Raw genomic sequence first — 17,330 nt, forward strand, 5'->3', positions numbered from 1 at the left:
AGTGTTTGGTTTCTGCAGTGGGAATTAGTACCAGGATAGTCCTCCTGTCTCTTAGAATGGCAATACAGCCCTCTATCATATGACAGTTGGCCACCCCCATTCTAACTGGAGATGCTGAAAGGGTTGAAATGTGGACCTTCTGCCAATAAAGCCAATGTTCTGTTGTTGAGCTATAAACTTCTTCCCAATGACCAAAACTCCAGTCCTTGTGGTTCTAAATACAGTGAGCCCACATTATACACAGGTGTGCTTTACGCTGTCTTGAGCGTACGTGCTCAAGGCGCAGGGCAGCGCATCCCATTCAAATGAGTGGGCGTGCACACCTGTGGTGCCCAGCGTGCCACCACGCTGCCACACACAAGCCCCATCGTTTCAAATGGGGCTCAAGCATAGGCGGAATTCGCCTTATGTGGCGGGGTCCAGAACAGATCCCCCACGTAAGGCAAGGGCAGACTGTAATGTCCAAGAATAAACAGGAACCTGTCTAACATGTCTGGTTAGACCATCATCATCATCATCATCATCATCATCTTTACCCATGTATTTGAAAGAGTGGGAACTTTTTTCGGGGACACTGTCCAGCACCTCCTAAATGCCACTCCATCACCATATATATGTGAGAGGCCGAATTAAGGAAGCATTCAGGGTGAAGTCTCAGCTAGACAATCCGAAAGACAGTATCTCCCTCTTGGACCCTGTATGAATTTTAAGATCTTAGGAGGAAGAATCTATCCCACCACCATCACAGGCACATTAAATGAGGACATGGGGAAACAGGGCCTTCCCAGTGGCAGCTCCCAGGTTGTGGAATTCCCTCCCATGGGTGATTCAGTTGGGCCTCTCTTTCCTCCAGCAGGCCAATGTCTTCTTATTTAGACAAGGTCTGGGCTTATAATTCATGTGGCAGAAGGTACTTTCAATGGGACTGTGCTTTTATCTTTTTAAATTTATGTTTTAATTATCCTTTAAATTGTTTTAACTTTGCGCTTTTAATAGAATTGTATGGAAGTTTTTAACTGTATTTCCCCCACAAATAGGTACAAAGGTATCTCAAGGTAAGTCATCTTGAATCCCATGCTGGGGAAAAGGTGTGATATAAATGTAATAGCAACAACAGCAACTACAGCAACAATGGTGGTGCCTCCTTTGAAAAGGCCTCTCTTTTCAAGCTGATTCGATTGCTTTTTAACTGAGCAACTAAAGAGACAAAACTCTGTTCACGATCTCAAATAGTAGCTCTTCCCAGAATTTGCAGAACAGAATAAGATTCAACTGCACCAGGTGGACAAATAATAGCAATGATAAATAATACAGCAATCAGTACTTTATTTTATATTCTGTCTCTCTCTCTTCTCCTCGCCCTACTTATGGAAGGAGTAAAAATAGGTTTGGATAACAGTGGAAGCCTGCAGGGTGATATTGATTCTATCCCTCTGGGAGATTATAGTCAAACATTTGCATATGTATCTAAGCCTGGGAGTGAGAAGGAGAAAGGGAGGGATGTGGAGGGGGAAGGAATGGATTATAATTCAGGGCGAGTAAGCAAAGGAGGACAAAACTGGTTTCTCCCCTCAGAGGAGTGGGGTACACCTGAATGCCAAGCAAGGTTGCCTGTGAGTGCAGCTGGGTGCAAGTATCTCACAGGTTTTCTGAGCTGGGGGGGGGGGGGTCGACAAAATAGTGATGCACATTTTACCATCACAGTCCAAAGAAACTCCAATTTGAATGGTGTCTGCATTCAAAACGACAGCTGCATTTGTCTGCATTAGCATAAAAAACATAAAGAAATGCAGTAGCATCTCTGACTGGATGACACAAGAACAGGGTTTATGGCTCAAAATAGAGGATCTTTTGGAATTTCTCCTTAACTCCCAGACAGAAGGTTAAATGTAGGACATGTCTGGGAAAAGAGGACCTCTGGTCACCCTGTTATTGTTGTGTGTCTTCAAGTAATTTCCAATTCATCACAACCATAAGGCAAAACTATCATGGGGGATTCTTGGTAAGAGTTATTCAGAGGTGGTTTGCCACTGCTTTCCTCTGAGGTTGAGAGAGTGGCACTTTTTCAAGAGTGCATAAGCCAGCGGGTTTCTATGTGAGCCAGGATATGTATGAATCCTGGTTTCCCAAACTTCTAGTACAACACTTACACCACTACGCTATACTAGATAGCTATATAAAAAGTTTTTATGTAGCACTTATTCCAGCAGCTCTAACCCCCCAAAATGCAAAGGTCAATACCTTCTCACAACCACCATGAAAAATGAAATAGTGCCAATGCCTACACACAGATCATAACCACTACAATCCTCACAATCACCTGCAAAGTTGGACAGAATTATTTTCATACAACCAGGAGGGGGAAACAGCAGACAGTCTGAAAGCATACTCAGAAAGGCCACTGAGAGGGGTAAAATGGGGCTGGAAGGTGGAACCTTGGGCTCTCTGGATGGTCTGTACATCAACCACCATCATCTCTAGTCAACAGAGCCAATGGATAAGAATGGTAGGAATTGTAGTCCAAAACATTTGGAGGGTCAGAAGGGTTCTCCAGCCCTGGATAAGGGAGTTCACAGAAGAGGTGACACTAATCCAGAGACTTGATGACTCCAATTGTGGGGAGATGTTTTTCATCACTTCCTTGCAAAAAGGAAAACATCAAAGCAGCTGACCAAAGTATAGTCAATATAATCAATAATCATATAAAAACACCAAAATGACAATCCATGCTCCCTGTTTTACAGCTCATATTCTTCTACATCATCATCAATACCTCCATCCATTTACTTGGGCTTACAACTCCTAGAATTTTACATTTGATGACTCCTCAGATCCCTGAGCATCAGCCATGCCAGGTGGGGTTCCTGGAAGTTAAAGTCCAAAAAATCCTGATGGCCAACAGCCAAAGTCCATAAGGCTACGGGACTTCCACACTCCTCTGTAACAACAGGGTGACTAGATCTGTGGAGTTGCTGAATTACATTTTAAAAGACTGCTTTTCAGGAGGGAGACCAGGAGAAGCAGGCAATGTGAGCTATATTGGATATGAGAGGATCCTGCAGTGACTTCCCACATTCTCCATGTGGAAACATGTATTCAATGTGGTCTCCCATTTTCAAGTTGACTCTGATTTAGTGTCACCCTATCCTAGGATTTTCTAGGGCCCATGTCCAACCCTGGTTTCACAGATTCTTAACCCAACACTCAAACCACCATACCATGATGGCTCTCATGAACTATGGCCCTCTCCCTAAATGCTCCATAAGGAAAGGTTTAAAACCAAGCCTCACTAATGTTAGGTCAGACTACTTGTCTCTCCTCTCTTCAAACAGGGTCTGTATTACATGGAAATTACCCAATCAAGTCCCTTAAATTCTGTTTAATATGGGGCTGGCTGAGTCATAAGTACCATCTGCCTGAAATAGTGGAGGAACCAGTCATCTCTGAAGGAACAGGTGAGTGACATCCTCTTGAGGGCTTTGAGCATGCTGAACAAAATAAGTCCCTGTGTCTAAAGACTCCAGAGTCTATATTTTCCACCTAAACATTATCATGTAGCATTTTCTTAAATGTTCTTTCTTTCATATCTTGTTGCTCAAGCCACCCACTGGATCACCATCAACTTTAATCCAGTTGTTGGCCCTAACTAGAGTTTATTGTTGTCTTCATGTACCTTCAATTTGTTTTTAACTTATGGTGACACTAAGGATTTTCTTAGTCAGGTTTGTTCAGAAGAGCCTCTCTGAGGAAAAGAGAGTACAATTTGCCCAGGGTTATTTGGCTGAGGGGGGATTTGGTCTCCCAGAGTCCTAGACAACACTCATATAGAATCATAGACTCCCTAGAGCTGGAAAAGATCCCAAGGATCAACCAGTCCAACCCCTTGCCATGCAGAAACACACAATCAAAGCACTCCTAGCAAACAGACAGACAGACATCCAGCTTCTGTTTAAAAACCATCAAAGCCTTCACTACACTCCAAGACAGTGTATCCCACTGTTGAACAGCTCTGTCAAGAAGTTCTTCCTAATGTTTAGGAGACATCTCTTTTCCTGTAGTTTGAATCCATTGCTCCATGTCCTAGTCTCTCGAGCAGCAGAAAACAAGCTTGTTCTACCCCCAATATGATATCCCTTCCAATATTTAAACATGGCTATAGTGTCACCTCTTAACCTTTTCTTCTCCAGACTAAACATATTCTGCTCCTAAGCTGTCCGTCATAGGGCGTAGAGCTCCCAAATCAAACTCAATGGCAAGTCAACACTTACATGAATCTCACTGACTGAAACAGCCCATTCTAGTTCGAATTAGCACTTAGATTTAGACCTCTGTCACAGCCTTCTCAGCCAGCCAGTTATATTAGCATTTTGCCTCATAAAAAAGTTAGGAAGCTTCAAAAGCTACCATAATGTTTTGTGTTGCTGTTGCCTGTACTACGCTCACCTGCATGTAAGAAACCGTTTGCATACAAGCATCCTTTCCTTCCATATTTACAAGAATTAAGAAAGCAAAAATAAAATTACACCTCTCCCCCCCCCTCAAATACTCACTTATGATGCCTTATCTGTTGTATTGAAAATCTCTTGGCTGGATCATATTCAAGCATTCCTGTAAAGAAGGAAGAAAAGGGGGTGTCATATAAGGTTGGGAAAAGGAAGTACTACACTATACATATTTAAGGGTAGGATGGCAGCTTGTTTGTCTGGTGGTTCAAGGCACGGATGGTCAGAAAACAGGTGCCTGCAGTACATCAGCAAGGACTTTGGAGTCTTGATTCTTTAACAATAAAAATGAAGATAGTTTAGGGTAAACTAGAATGGAGTTTTACTAGAAAGGCTTACGGATCAAGGTCAGTACTGAAAACCAATTCCAGCACTTAGAATGTGCTCAGATGCCCATTTTTCCTTCAGCTCCAAGTGTAAATTAATGGATTGTGATATCTTCCAACATTTCATAGATGCAAACCAGGACACAGATGGCTGAACAACATCAAGGCGCTGTTAAAAGAGTGTGGCCAAGCAAAAAGAGGGCAAAACTCATGTATGAGAAAGAACATACACAATTATTGTTTTAAGCAGAGAAAGCTTGGAATTTCCATACAGGCATATTTAAGGTGACAAAGTAGATGTGTACTTGGACACTACTTCTTTTAACAAAAACTTTGGTACCGGAGGCAGAAATAACATGCCAAGAATAGGGAGAGGTTCCTATACCGCTCAAAAATGTTTCATAACATGCCTTGAAATATTTAAACATGGCTATCATGTCACCTTTCAGTCGTCTCTTCTCCAGACTAAACATACCCAGCTCCCTATGCCTCTCCTAACAGGGCTTTATGGTTTCCCAGTTGTATTTCCAGAGAAAAAGAAGGGTATGGGCTGGAGACTTTTACATGTTTTATTTCCTAGGCAGAAAGCTTTCAGCTAATGTTTTTAGACTAGAGAATTTCTCCAAGGGCAACCTTGAACATCTGGAATTTTGGGGAGGGGGCGAGTAAAGGAAACAGGAAGCCCCCAATTTCTGCTCTTCCTTTGCCCTTTTCAGTCACATCTGAAACAAAGCCTACACAAGCTGTCCTGAGATCAAAAGCTTTCTGTGTTTCGCTCCATCTTTGAATATCTCTCAAGTCCCCCTCACTCTCACACACATACTTCCTGTGGTCTTTGATAATGAGACGACGATTAAAGATATAACTTAACAATTTATTATAAAACTCATATTCAGATAACTGATGGGCTGCTGAAGAAGGAATTTTTAAATGGAGTGGTAGTGGGGAGTAACTGTACTTTTTCTCTTCCTTGAACAGTTTTTAAGTTGTCAACTGTAGGGGCTGTTCAAGTGTGGAAAAGACTGCCTTGAAGGGTGGAAGACTCTTTTCTGGAGGCTGGATGGCCATCTCCCAGCACGGTGTTAGTTGTGCATTTCTATATGGCTGGGGGTTAGATTAGTTGGCTCTTACAGTCCTCCAGCTTGATTGTTCTATGCTTTCAATTCAGCTGTTAATATGATGATCTATGTTTTAATATTATAACTTATTGTGTTTTAACTGTGAAGGCGGGGTTGAGGTATCACTAAGTATACCGGGATGCACACTGTTGTTTTGTTCTTGGTGATGTATGCCTCCAAATCGTTTCTGACTTATGGCCACCCTAAGGCGACCCTATCGTGAAATTTTCTTGGCAAGACTTGTTCAGAGAAGGTTTGCCATTGCCTTTCCCTTAGGCTGAGAGCATGGGACTTGCCCAAAGTCAGCCAGTGGGTTTCACTGCCAAGCTGGGAATCGAATACTGGTCTCCAAAGTCATAGTCCAACACTCAAATCACTATGCCATGCTGGCTCTCATACACAGTTGTTCCTGGTGGCTTTTGGTTTTTTAAAAACAATTCAGCAGGTTACTGTTTTGTTTTTCTTATATACTGTTTCTGGCAGTTTTCTAATAAATTCAGAGGTGTGTGTGTGTGTGTTTTAAAAAGATCCAACCACAAATAGGTCAGCCAACTGACCAGGTTTTTGCCATGGGGCTAGGCATTTGCCAGGACCTGTTTCTGGCGTCAGTATCTTCCCACACGCCAATTCGGGCAGCGAGATAGCTTTGATCTTCCCAGCACCCGGCTCTGGCTTCCGCCTGACACACCTTTCATTATTATAGTTTGTGCTGCTCGAGGGTAGCTTGGGAGGGGGACAGAGCGAGAAACAGTTTCTAAACCCAATTGCGCTCTCTGATCCAGGCCAAGTGGGGCGGGACAGGGACAGGATAAAGCCCCATGGCGGGGGAGTAAACGGAAGGGAAGCTGGCCGAGGGCCGAGAGGCCCAGTTATAGGCTTGATGCACAACGACAGCCCCCTGCTGTTCGAAGCTGACTTGTAGAACCTCACCAGCTGCTACCTCTGTGTGTTTATGTGCTTGCAAGTCACCCGTCCACTTACAGCGACCCCATGAATTTCACAGGGGTTTTTTTAGACAAGGAATAGTCAGAGGTGGTTCTGCTAGTTCCTTCCTCTGAAATATAGCCTACAGCACCTAATACTCCTTGATGGCCTCGCATCCAACACTAAGTAGGCCTGCTCTTGCTTAGTTTCTAAGATCAGATGAGATCTGAAACCTTTAGGATGTTTAGGCCACAATGTACAAAATTTCAAATGCTTGCAGAAATGTTTAACAGAAACACATGCATGAAGACTAAATGAAGAGATTTTCCTTCTTTTTCTTCCACCACCACATGCTTGAAAGGTAGCAAAAACTTTCAACTCAACTTGGGGGAAAAACTCAGTGCTATAGCATCACCTCCAGAAGGCTCATACCTGCAGACTCTCATCGCACACTCATAGGACAACAGAGCTGGAAGGGATTGCAAGGGCCATCTATTCCAACCCCTTGCCATGCAAGAATATTCAACTACAGCACTCTTGAAATATGGCCACCATTTTAAAGACCTCCAAAAAAAGAGAGAATTCACCACCCCAAGGCAGCTCATTCCACTCCTGAATAGCTCTTATAGACACAAAGTTCAGCTCATCCAACTTGCCTGCCCCAGGTTCGCCAATGTTCTTGGCTTACAATTCCCATTGCTCCTAGCTTCATAGAATTCAAAGAGCAGATGGTAGTCCAATTGTACCAACTGGAAGAGCTGCACCCCCCAACCCCCCATCAGCATTTGTCAACCCTTTTGAGGAATTTCTCTGGTTTAAAATTGAAGACACTATCCACCCACACAGCTGGAAAAGGTTGAAAATGCATAAAATGTGTGTATGTGTATGAATGAATATGGCAAAAGATTGTTGTACTTTCAAGAACAAACCACCCCTATGTATCTGCACGAGTCACTGATCAGGGAATACCTCCCAAAAGGACAGAGGCAAGCAGCCCAGAGCATTGAGTCATGCATGGATAATGTGGCAGGCAGCATGAGCATGAGTAATTCCAATGTGTCTCCACATTGGGTAGGACTGAATGCTCCAAGCCAAAGAGGAATCACCCACTCCCCTCCAGTGTAAGCTGACTAAAAGAAGTGGAGGAGACCAACTCAGACCATTGACTCACACCAAGATACAGTAGGCAGCCTTTTCTAAGAGGACTTTACTGCAACAGAGTCCTGTGACCTCTCCCCAGTTTTCCAAAACTCAGCACTGCTGAATGTCTTGAACTATAATTCTCATTATCCCCCAGTGGAGGTCACCAACTTAGAAACAGAGGGACAGTGACAGGCAGACATAAGGATAGTTTGAATGTTGGATTATGACTCTGGAGACCAGGGTTCAATTCCCCACAGCCATGGAAACCCACTGTGACCGTGGGCGAGTCCCAGAAAATCTTGTGATCTTCTCTCAGGGTTGCCATATGTCGGAAATGACTTGAAGATACACAACAACGAACTAGGGTTCAAGCCTCCAGCCAGCCACCACTGCATAGGATATACGAGCTAATATCCCAGCCTAGCTTACCTCACAGCACTGTCATGAGGATAAAGGGCGATAGAGAACTGTGGATTCGGCCTTAGGGAAAAGGTGGATTAAATACATGAAATAAAGTATTTTTGGTCTCTATCTTGCTTTGTCTAAAGCCTAATATTGCTTCCGATATTTTTTTTTAATCTCCTATCTGATACCGATTCCAAGGTATCTTTTTTGCTGTTGGAAGCAAGTTCTACTGTCTGGAAGCTGCCGCTAAGCAGGCCCTGTCTCGCATATTCATAAAAAAAGTATCTTAAAATGGTGGAATGAAAGAAGAGTTATCCTCAACAACTCAGAGCCACGGGAAGCTCATGTTGTACTTTATCTGAAGCACAGAGGCATAATTTCAGTGCATTACCCACTCAAGCATTTCAGACAAGGTGGGTGCGAGTTCTAGAAATAAAAACAGACAAGAGAGAACAGACACCAATTGCTCAGAGAACAGTTTCAAGTAAAAACTGAGAAGAAATTTCCCCAAAAGCAAAACCTACCAAGTGCAGCATGACACTTAAATACTAACCAGTTTTTATTTGGCACAATAAACTGTCAATTTCTCAAAAGCAAAGATGAAAGTATAGCTAACAGTGAATCAAAACAGCCAGTACATGGCTGTGCTGGGATGGAGGGGAAGAGGGTGGCAGGCACTCAGAGATGGGATCTGGGGAAGGAAACAAGCTTCAATGCCTAGCAAAATCTCTTTAAACATGCAGTTTTGGCCTTTTCAGGCCTCAAATGCAGAGAAGCGATGCCTACAGCACCACCTAGGGCGCGCAATTAGGAATTGAAGTCCTTCTGAAATAAGTCTGGTTCTAGGGCTCTAGAACAGGGCATATACTCTGGCTGCCATCTAGAACCTGGGGCCTCCACAATTTCTGGATCTTCCACCACTTCATCTCATATCATTCTCCACTCAGCTGAACCAGGAGGGATGGGAATTGTAGTCCAACACGTGTAGAAGGCCCTGGTCTGGAGAACACTTCTTAGGTGTCTCAAGAAACAGCAGGGTGTGTATTTCTTTCTAAAAACTTTTTTTCCTCTTCCAATCAAGAGTTGTTCTCCTTTTGGATTTTTCCCTATCTATCTGCCTTAGACTCTCCCCCACAGCATTTAATAACGTAGCACAGGGGTGGACAACTAACTGGGAAGAGCAGGTCCTTCCACAAGCCACCCCACAAGTGTTGTAGGAAATGGTCAAGGCTGAGAACTACTCCCACTAGTCCATTAGTCCTTTCCATCTCACAAGGAAGCCCAAATTATCTCCATTTCCCTCTGTGGTCCTTCTTAAAATGGCAATTTGGTTGTCATTTTGATAGTGGCTGCAGAGGAAAATGTGATTAGTACTGAGTTCTAGGGTGCTTGTGAGGGTATAGTCACATGTGTTGGGGGCTCTGCATAGTTTGGAGGTAAAATTTTCTATCAGCCCTAGTTAAGTGTATCCATGGCAAGGAATGAGAGGCAATGCAGTTACACAAACATCTGGAGGGCCACAAATGGACCACACTTTTCCTAAACTACTTATGAATGTTCAGAAAACTTATCCACTGATATTTACTGGTTGAGAAAAACAAAGCAGATATTTGGGAAGGGTAGAGAAGGGCCTTTTCTCCAATGCAAACTGCTCGTCCTTCAACAATGGGGCACTCACCTCTAAGCAGATCTGAGAGCGGAGGGCCACAATCCTCTGGAATCGTATAGTCCCCTTTCCCAATGTTTTCAAATAACTTATAAATATTATCACCCTCAAAGGGATAAAGGCCAGTCGTTATATTGTACCTGCAAAAGAAGAAGGAAAAGGGTACAACGTTGAGCAAGGAAACAAAAGGAAATGTAGTTAAAAGGTCCAGCCTTTTTATAAAATGAGAAATCAATAGAAGTCATGTCTGTTAACTTCCTGTTGTTAGAAATGCTTCTCCTCGGCCTAAAATGAGCCCCCTGGGGGGCTACAAACATGACAAAGGTAGCTCAACAGAGGGATTGAAAGCATTGTTGTTGCTGTTGTTGTGTGCTTCAAGTTCTTTCCAGCTTATGGCAACCCTCATGGAAAGCACAGTAGAAAATATTCAGAGGGGGTGTTCCCACTTGCGATTTACAACGATTTTAAATACAGCGGTTCATTATAAAGCAACTCAAAATACAGCGAGTTTTATCCTGCTTTTCAAATCGCTTTATCTTCATCGTTCCCATTTATTTAACGTTTTATTTTGATTCGCTGTAATTGTCCTGGTTTCGTTCCCATTCATGGATGAATTGGTGTATATTTAAACCAGTTCTGTTACTTTTTCGTTCACATTCACTTGTTTCGGCTGTCAATCAAAGCGACGTCATCATGATGTCACAATAATTCGTAGTAACATGCACCGATGTATCCTGACAATTTTTAATTTGTTTTAAATTTCGGGTTTTTTTTAAAAGAGCCAATGAGGAGGCGCTTAAAGTGCCTATGAACCTAAGCTCTGAGTCCTGTAATTTCCAGTCTCTCTTACTTTTGTTATTCGTCGGGAAGGATGGTTGAGGGAGAGAGAAAACTGCCTTCCCAAAGCACTTCTGCTTGGCTGCCTTGGAAGAAAGACCCCAGAGAGGCTGGGGGAAGTTCCTCCAGCAAAGCAGTCATCCTTCTGGCTTGGAGATTTGGGGAGTGATTTTTTTGGAGGGGCGGCAGCCAATGAAAATCGTCTGCATCCGAGGCTCTTCTGTTGTGTCTCCCCAGACAAGAAGGAGCCTTATTCGTCCTCTTCTGTGTCTCCCCATATTAACTGCCATAAATCAGTGCTAGGGAATCCTGGGAATGGTAGTTTTTTATGACACCAGCACTCTCTGGCAGAGGAGGATAAATGTCTCACAAACACAACAGTTCCCATAATTCCTTACTGAGCCAGGGCAGGTTAAGGGGTCTCAAACTGTATTATTTCTACAGTGGGTTTTGAACTACAGATGAGGTTTTTTTCATAAATTAAAAAAGTTGTTACTTTATAATTTACCATATATATATATATATATATATACACACACACACACACAAATATACATTCATATGCGTATATATACATGCGTGCAAACACACACACAAATATGTATGTGTGTATATATCTATATGTTTGTGTGTATATATCTATATGTGTTTATATATATATGCATGTGTGTGTGTGAGTATTCATATATAAACATGTGCGTATCTATCTATCTATAGTGTGTGTGTGTGTGTGTGTGTGTGTGTGTTTGTCAAATCGGATCAAGGAGGAGAAGGCAATGGGTTTAAGGGGGTAGAGACTCTGCATCCAAAGCCCAGGGTTGGAAAATCGGATCAAGGAGAAGGCAATGGGTTTAAGTGGGTAAAGACTCTGCATTCAAAGCCCAGGGTTGGAATACACACACACACACACACACACACACACACACAGGGTTTCCTATGTCTCCCCAGATTCCGTTTGGGAAAGAGAGAAGGAAAGGCTCTATTTCCCCCCAGATCGCTGTGCATCCAGCCTCTCTCCGTTACAAATGGTGTTCAATGGCTCTCCTCACACAGAGGGGAGGTTGCAATCCACCGGGGGAAAGTCTATGCGAATGGAAGAAAATGGTGCTGGCAATGCAGAAAGAGACCAAAGAGGGTGACACCCCCAGGCCAGCCCATCATGCTCTGCTCCTCGGATCCAGTTGGCCCGATTCAAAGGCCGAAACGTTCCTATTTAAATACTCCGATTCCTATCTCGAATCAAGGGATAACCCTAGGGGTAACCCTTCTATTTTTTTATGCCGGTTTATAGGCCTCTGACCCGGATTAAATGTTATAAATCAAATCAGATTCTAATCATAGTAGAAACGATATCGGGTTAATCTAGAACTGTTCTAGAATTAATTCAGGTTTCAGTAGGAATGCTACACCTTGGATTCGATTTGTAAACCGGTGTATAAGCCAGTGAGAACAACACCAGAAGGTGGTGAAAAACCTCTTTGTCAAGTGGAAAACAAGGAAAATTCTGAGCTGTTAAAAAATCTCTGCAGTTTAGGGTTTACACTGCGCAAAACTTGCACGCAATGTTTTGTGTAAGAAAAATAATATTCTATGCAGGAATATTATTTCATGTGCAGAAAATGCTACTTGGTGTACAGAAAATGCTGTTTTCTGTGCAAAACAATGCCACATGTTAATTTTTACCACCTTGGTTATCTGCTCCCGACTTCTATGAAACTAATAGGTTCTAGTCTGCCAAAGTTCCCACTACTACAATAAATCTCTTCTGTCGTAACACAGGGAGCGTCACAAAAGTGGGCCAAGGGCAGCCCTAGCAGTCATCCTAGGATTCTGCCTCCTGGTGCCAAACCTGCCCCAACACTGCCACTATCACCGACCCATCTCCATCCCTGAGATTCAAGACCCATTCCCTGGTCCTATGTACTTACAGTGTGACACCTGCAGACCAAATATCCACTTTGAAGCCTGAAAAGGTATCGAGGCCATTGGCGATTTCTGGCGGCTGAAAAGCGGGTGAGCCCTGGCTTGTTCGGCACATGTCGTCCTCTGCGAACGGGTGCAATGCCTATAGAAGACAATAAAGATAGATTGGCATTTGGGTCCTTTCAGTGTGTGGATTGAAGAGGAAATCCAGGATTCCACTGCACCTAATAAATCACACATAATGCAGAGTAGAAAACCCCAATGGAGCAGCTCAGAGATGCTGTTGAGTGGCCTTGGCACAATTTTCAGGATGCCCCCAAGAAATAGTCAGCCTCCTGACTGGCCAAATCTATTAAGATCCAGTTTTGGAAGCAAACCTGCTTTCTACCTGAAGGCTTCAGTCATTAGGTCCCCCCAAAATCTCAAAAGGAATAGGTCTATCCCTCTCTGTGAAACCTCTTGAGGAATTTGAAGAGTGCAATCATATTAACCCTTTGCTTTTTCTGAGGGGTGAAACTAGCTGTTTTTCATTTCAGTCTGAGCTACCCCATATTAGGAGAACGGGAGAGTATATACTAAATAAATATATAGGTCTATCCTCCCCACCCGCCAAAAGGCTGCCAGTTTTTGAGCCACTACTGTGGGCACAGAACTTACAGGAGGGCTTTGAGGCCTATCTCATGAGGTCAAATCATACCTCTGCCACGCCCAGATCCGATATCTTCAGCGTCCCATTGGTTGTGAGCAAGAGGTTCCCTGGTTTAATATCTTTGTGAACGATGCCTTGGCTGTGCAGATATTCCAAGCCATCTATCAGCTGGCAAAAATACCTGTAATAGGGAGGAGGGAAAGAAAAAAAGAATCAGAATTAAAGGATGAAGAAACATATATTAAGATCGAGTGTGATGCAGGGCAGAGGTGGGACTCCCAAATGCCTCCAGCACACACTAGCAGCTGCAGGGGCATTTTTGCCATGTTTTTAGCCCCTTCCCTGGGCCATTTTAAAACAATCTGATGAGCCACATACAGGGCATACTTTGTCCACCTCTGATATAGGAGGATGGGAGTCATCCAGTATAAAGGAAACAAAGTGATAGATCTAGAGGCTTTCTCCCCAAGCCCAGTTCTGATGCCACCTCTTGCCATAACATATGGGGGAAAGCTGAAACCTCCTCAATGACGCTACACTGGTCTGGCTAAACCCAGGATAGGAGACTGCTGGGGAAACTATGTGATGGTGGTGGTTGTTATTTGCCGTCAAGTCAAATTTCAACTGTCCTATAGTGCCTGAAGTGTCTAGTTTTTGGAAAAGACTGGCATTAGGAAGGTGTGTCCAGGGGTGTGTATGTGATAAGGAATCAGAAAGAAGATGTAGAAAAAGAGACGAGGTGGCTCCACAGATGGAGACACAAAGGTAGGTAATCTCTTTCATACAAAGGTAGGCAAACTTTTACAGTCTCAGAGCAGAATTCAATTTCAGTTAAGTTCGCTTGAGCGTGGGGGACAAATATTAAAAGGCTGGGGCCAAAAATACAAGTATATTTGAATTGAAAGTAATTGTCAGTAACTAAATCTCAGGAAAGGGATTTCAACATTTTGTAATGGGGGGCACAACTGCTGGAAAGCCACTCAACAATATTATGATACAAACAGAGCATGGTGTTGCAGGGAAGCCCAGAGGACTAAACTGTGGCCCCTTGAGGATTGGGTATTCAGATTGCTGTTCTGACAGATGAGGACTGAGTGATACCTTCTCCTGGCTTACTTACCCGTGCGCTTGAAAAACTGGAAACTTTTTTTCAGGGACACTGTCCAACATCTCCTGCATGCCACACACACAGTATTCCATCACCATATACGTGAGAGGCAGAGTTAAGGAAATACTCTGGGTACGACTTAATATCACATACTGCCTGAGGTCTCAGCCTAGATGATCTGAAAGTCTGTTGAGTTTGTTGAGGTATTTAGCTTGGTCTGTCAGACAGCTCTACTATAAATCCCATCACTATAAATTACTTTATTTCTGCAGTGTGGATACACCCTAAGAAGCCATTCTTCATGGTACTGAACCAATGGTTGATTTAAACTGTAAAACACCATTATACTAGGGCACTCTACTGATCTAGCCAAGTTTTGTCTGCTCTGTCCTCAGCTCTACAGGATCCTTGGTGGAGAAAAGGTCTTTCCCCATAATATTCTATTTGATGATATAAATAATCCAGTAGCACTTTTGAGATCAACCAGGGGGATTTCTAGAATACGCTTGTATGGACATCACCTGCTTTGGAGATTTAACGTTCCAGGTCTGTCTAAGCTTGTACTGTCTACTCTGGCTGACAGCAATTCATCAGGGAAGAAGGATTTTTCCCATGACTTCCACTCTGGACTATGTCCTCAAAAGCTTGATGCTAGAAATATCTCCTTCTCCATCTCAAAGATGTTACTGAATTGTTTTTTATGCTAAAGCAAATTAACATGGCAATCTCTTTGAAATCTGTTGTTTGTCTCTTTTAAATGGAACACACTGCCTCAGATTGTGGTAGTCTCCTTTGGAGACAGAAGCTAGATGACCATCTGTCAGGAGTTCTTTTTTTATGTCTTCCTGCAGGGCAGGGGCTTGGAATGGATGGCCCTTCCAACTCTATGATTCTATGAAATGGAGATGCAAGGAACTGAACCTTGGGCCTTCTACACACAAACTATGTGCTGTGTCATGGAACTAAGTCCTTCCCTTAAATATAAAGTCCTATGTTCTCATGGTTCTAAACAACAGGCTGCGGAAGGCGACATGTAAGCAAGGCAGCCTGTACATTCTGCAGCTTTGACTCCCAGCTTCTCTCATGGAAGCAGCTCACCATTAGGAGGAAAAGGACTCTGCTGTGGAGAGAGCTGCTGTCAGTAAAAAGGACTCAACCACCAGGGACCAACAGTGTGACCTGATATAAAGGCAGCGTTCTTATAAAGAGATGGAGGGTCCTTATAACCACAAGGAATCACTGAATACTGAGGGATGGGAAGAAAACTTGGATCTTCATTTTGAAGAATTCTGTGACAGGACATAAAGCAAGGATATATCTTCTGCTTCTCTTCATTGTACAACACGTCAACAAGCTGGATGACGTTTTTGTGCCGTAACCGACGTAGGAGTTGTATTTCCCTGGAAAAGAGAAGAGAAAAATAGAGATGATCATATCAAATCAAACAAACCACTCTGTCAGCTGTAACAACTGAGTACAGCAAAATACATTCCTTCACTTTAGAAATAAACCCAGTTGATACCGTTCTTTCTTTGGTGGCTATTTTACAGCAGGCATAATCTCAAGAAGCTCTCCATCCTTATTCCAACAGTGTTTGCGTCTTCTCAAGGTTGCTCAGGTTTCTTACCTGGTATTGTTCACACCTATACCAGTTCATCTTTGCATGCTGCTAGTTGGTCAAGTACTGTCCGTTAATCTTCATGTTATTTAACTGCAGTGACACCGCTATGTAGAAGTTGTGGGACCTCTTGCTCTGCCCCCCTTGGATTTCTGAGATGGCTGTTATTTTTATTGTCCAGATCATGAGAAGTAGTAGTTTTACTCTATTATACTTTTGGTCACATCTCACTCCAAGTTCTGTGTCCAGTTCTGGACACCACAGTTCGAAAAGGACATTGAGCAGCTGGAGTGAGTCCAGAGGAGAGCAACCAAGGTTGGAATCTAAGCGCTTTGAGGAATTACTTCAGGAGCTCGGCATATTTTGCATGGAGAAGAGGAGAATGAGAAGAAACATGGCATTCACCTTTAAATATCTGAAGGAATGCCATGTAGAAGAGGAAGGGAGTTTGTTTCCTGCCACTCTAGAAACTGGGACATGAACCAATAGTTTCAAACTTCAATTAGGTAGATGCTCTTCAGGTAAGAGCTATTTAATAGAATAGACAGCCTCAGAAGGAAGTGGAGGTTTTTAAACAGAAATTGGATGGCCAACTCTTGGGGTTTGCTCTAGTTGTGTATTCCCGCCTAGCAATGGTTTGGATTAGATGAACTTTGAAATCCCTTCCAACTTTTTTTCCACATGACACCATCACAGGTGTGGTTTTTCAGCTTTTGTATCCTGTCCCGCCAGCTCAACTTCTGAAAGGTTAAATGTCAGACAGTAAGAGCTTGAAGTTTTCAGCCCATATCTCTTTTGCCTTTGCATCCACCCACTACTGAAATACCATTCCCATAAATTACTCTCAAACTGCATTTGCCTCCCTCAAGCTGAGAGGTTCTGTAGCTTTTGACTATGGCCAAATCCAAACAAAAAAACTACTTCTATCACATCATCTTTTTCAAACATTTGTTACAACGTCCTTTTGCATTGCAGGAGCAGGAAGCTTGTCCCATGGTTACCAAATAGCCTTAGTGCTAAAACTCTCAGAAGCTCCAAACAAGCAGTCACTAATGACAAAGGAGAGGTTGGACAAAGAATGAGATGACCTGGGTTCAAATCCCTGTGCAGC

The 17,330-nt window shown here is 43.1% G+C and overlaps 1 protein-coding gene across 1 annotated transcript in view; it reads right to left on the bottom strand.

Annotated features, from left to right (window-relative positions):
• STK11 (serine/threonine kinase 11) overlaps window positions 1–16,001 on the bottom strand; it is a 39,378-nt gene extending 23,377 nt beyond the window's left edge. Inside the window, exons 1-6 of the mRNA XM_042480493.1 lie at window positions 15,918–16,001; window positions 14,614–14,703; window positions 13,542–13,674; window positions 12,850–12,986; window positions 10,097–10,224; window positions 4,551–4,608 (exon numbers count right to left, since the gene is read on the bottom strand). Coding sequence (XP_042336427.1) covers window positions 4,551–4,608; window positions 10,097–10,224; window positions 12,850–12,986; window positions 13,542–13,674; window positions 14,614–14,703; window positions 15,918–15,919 — 548 coding nt within the window. The 5' untranslated portion in view covers window positions 15,920–16,001. The remainder of the gene's footprint in view (window positions 1–4,550; window positions 4,609–10,096; window positions 10,225–12,849; window positions 12,987–13,541; window positions 13,675–14,613; window positions 14,704–15,917) is intronic.
• Window positions 16,002–17,330: the final 1,329 nt, after the last annotated feature.

This window comes from Sceloporus undulatus, chromosome 7 (genome assembly GCF_019175285.1).
Source record: "Sceloporus undulatus isolate JIND9_A2432 ecotype Alabama chromosome 7, SceUnd_v1.1, whole genome shotgun sequence".
NCBI classification, from domain to species: domain Eukaryota; kingdom Metazoa; phylum Chordata; class Lepidosauria; order Squamata; family Phrynosomatidae; genus Sceloporus; species Sceloporus undulatus.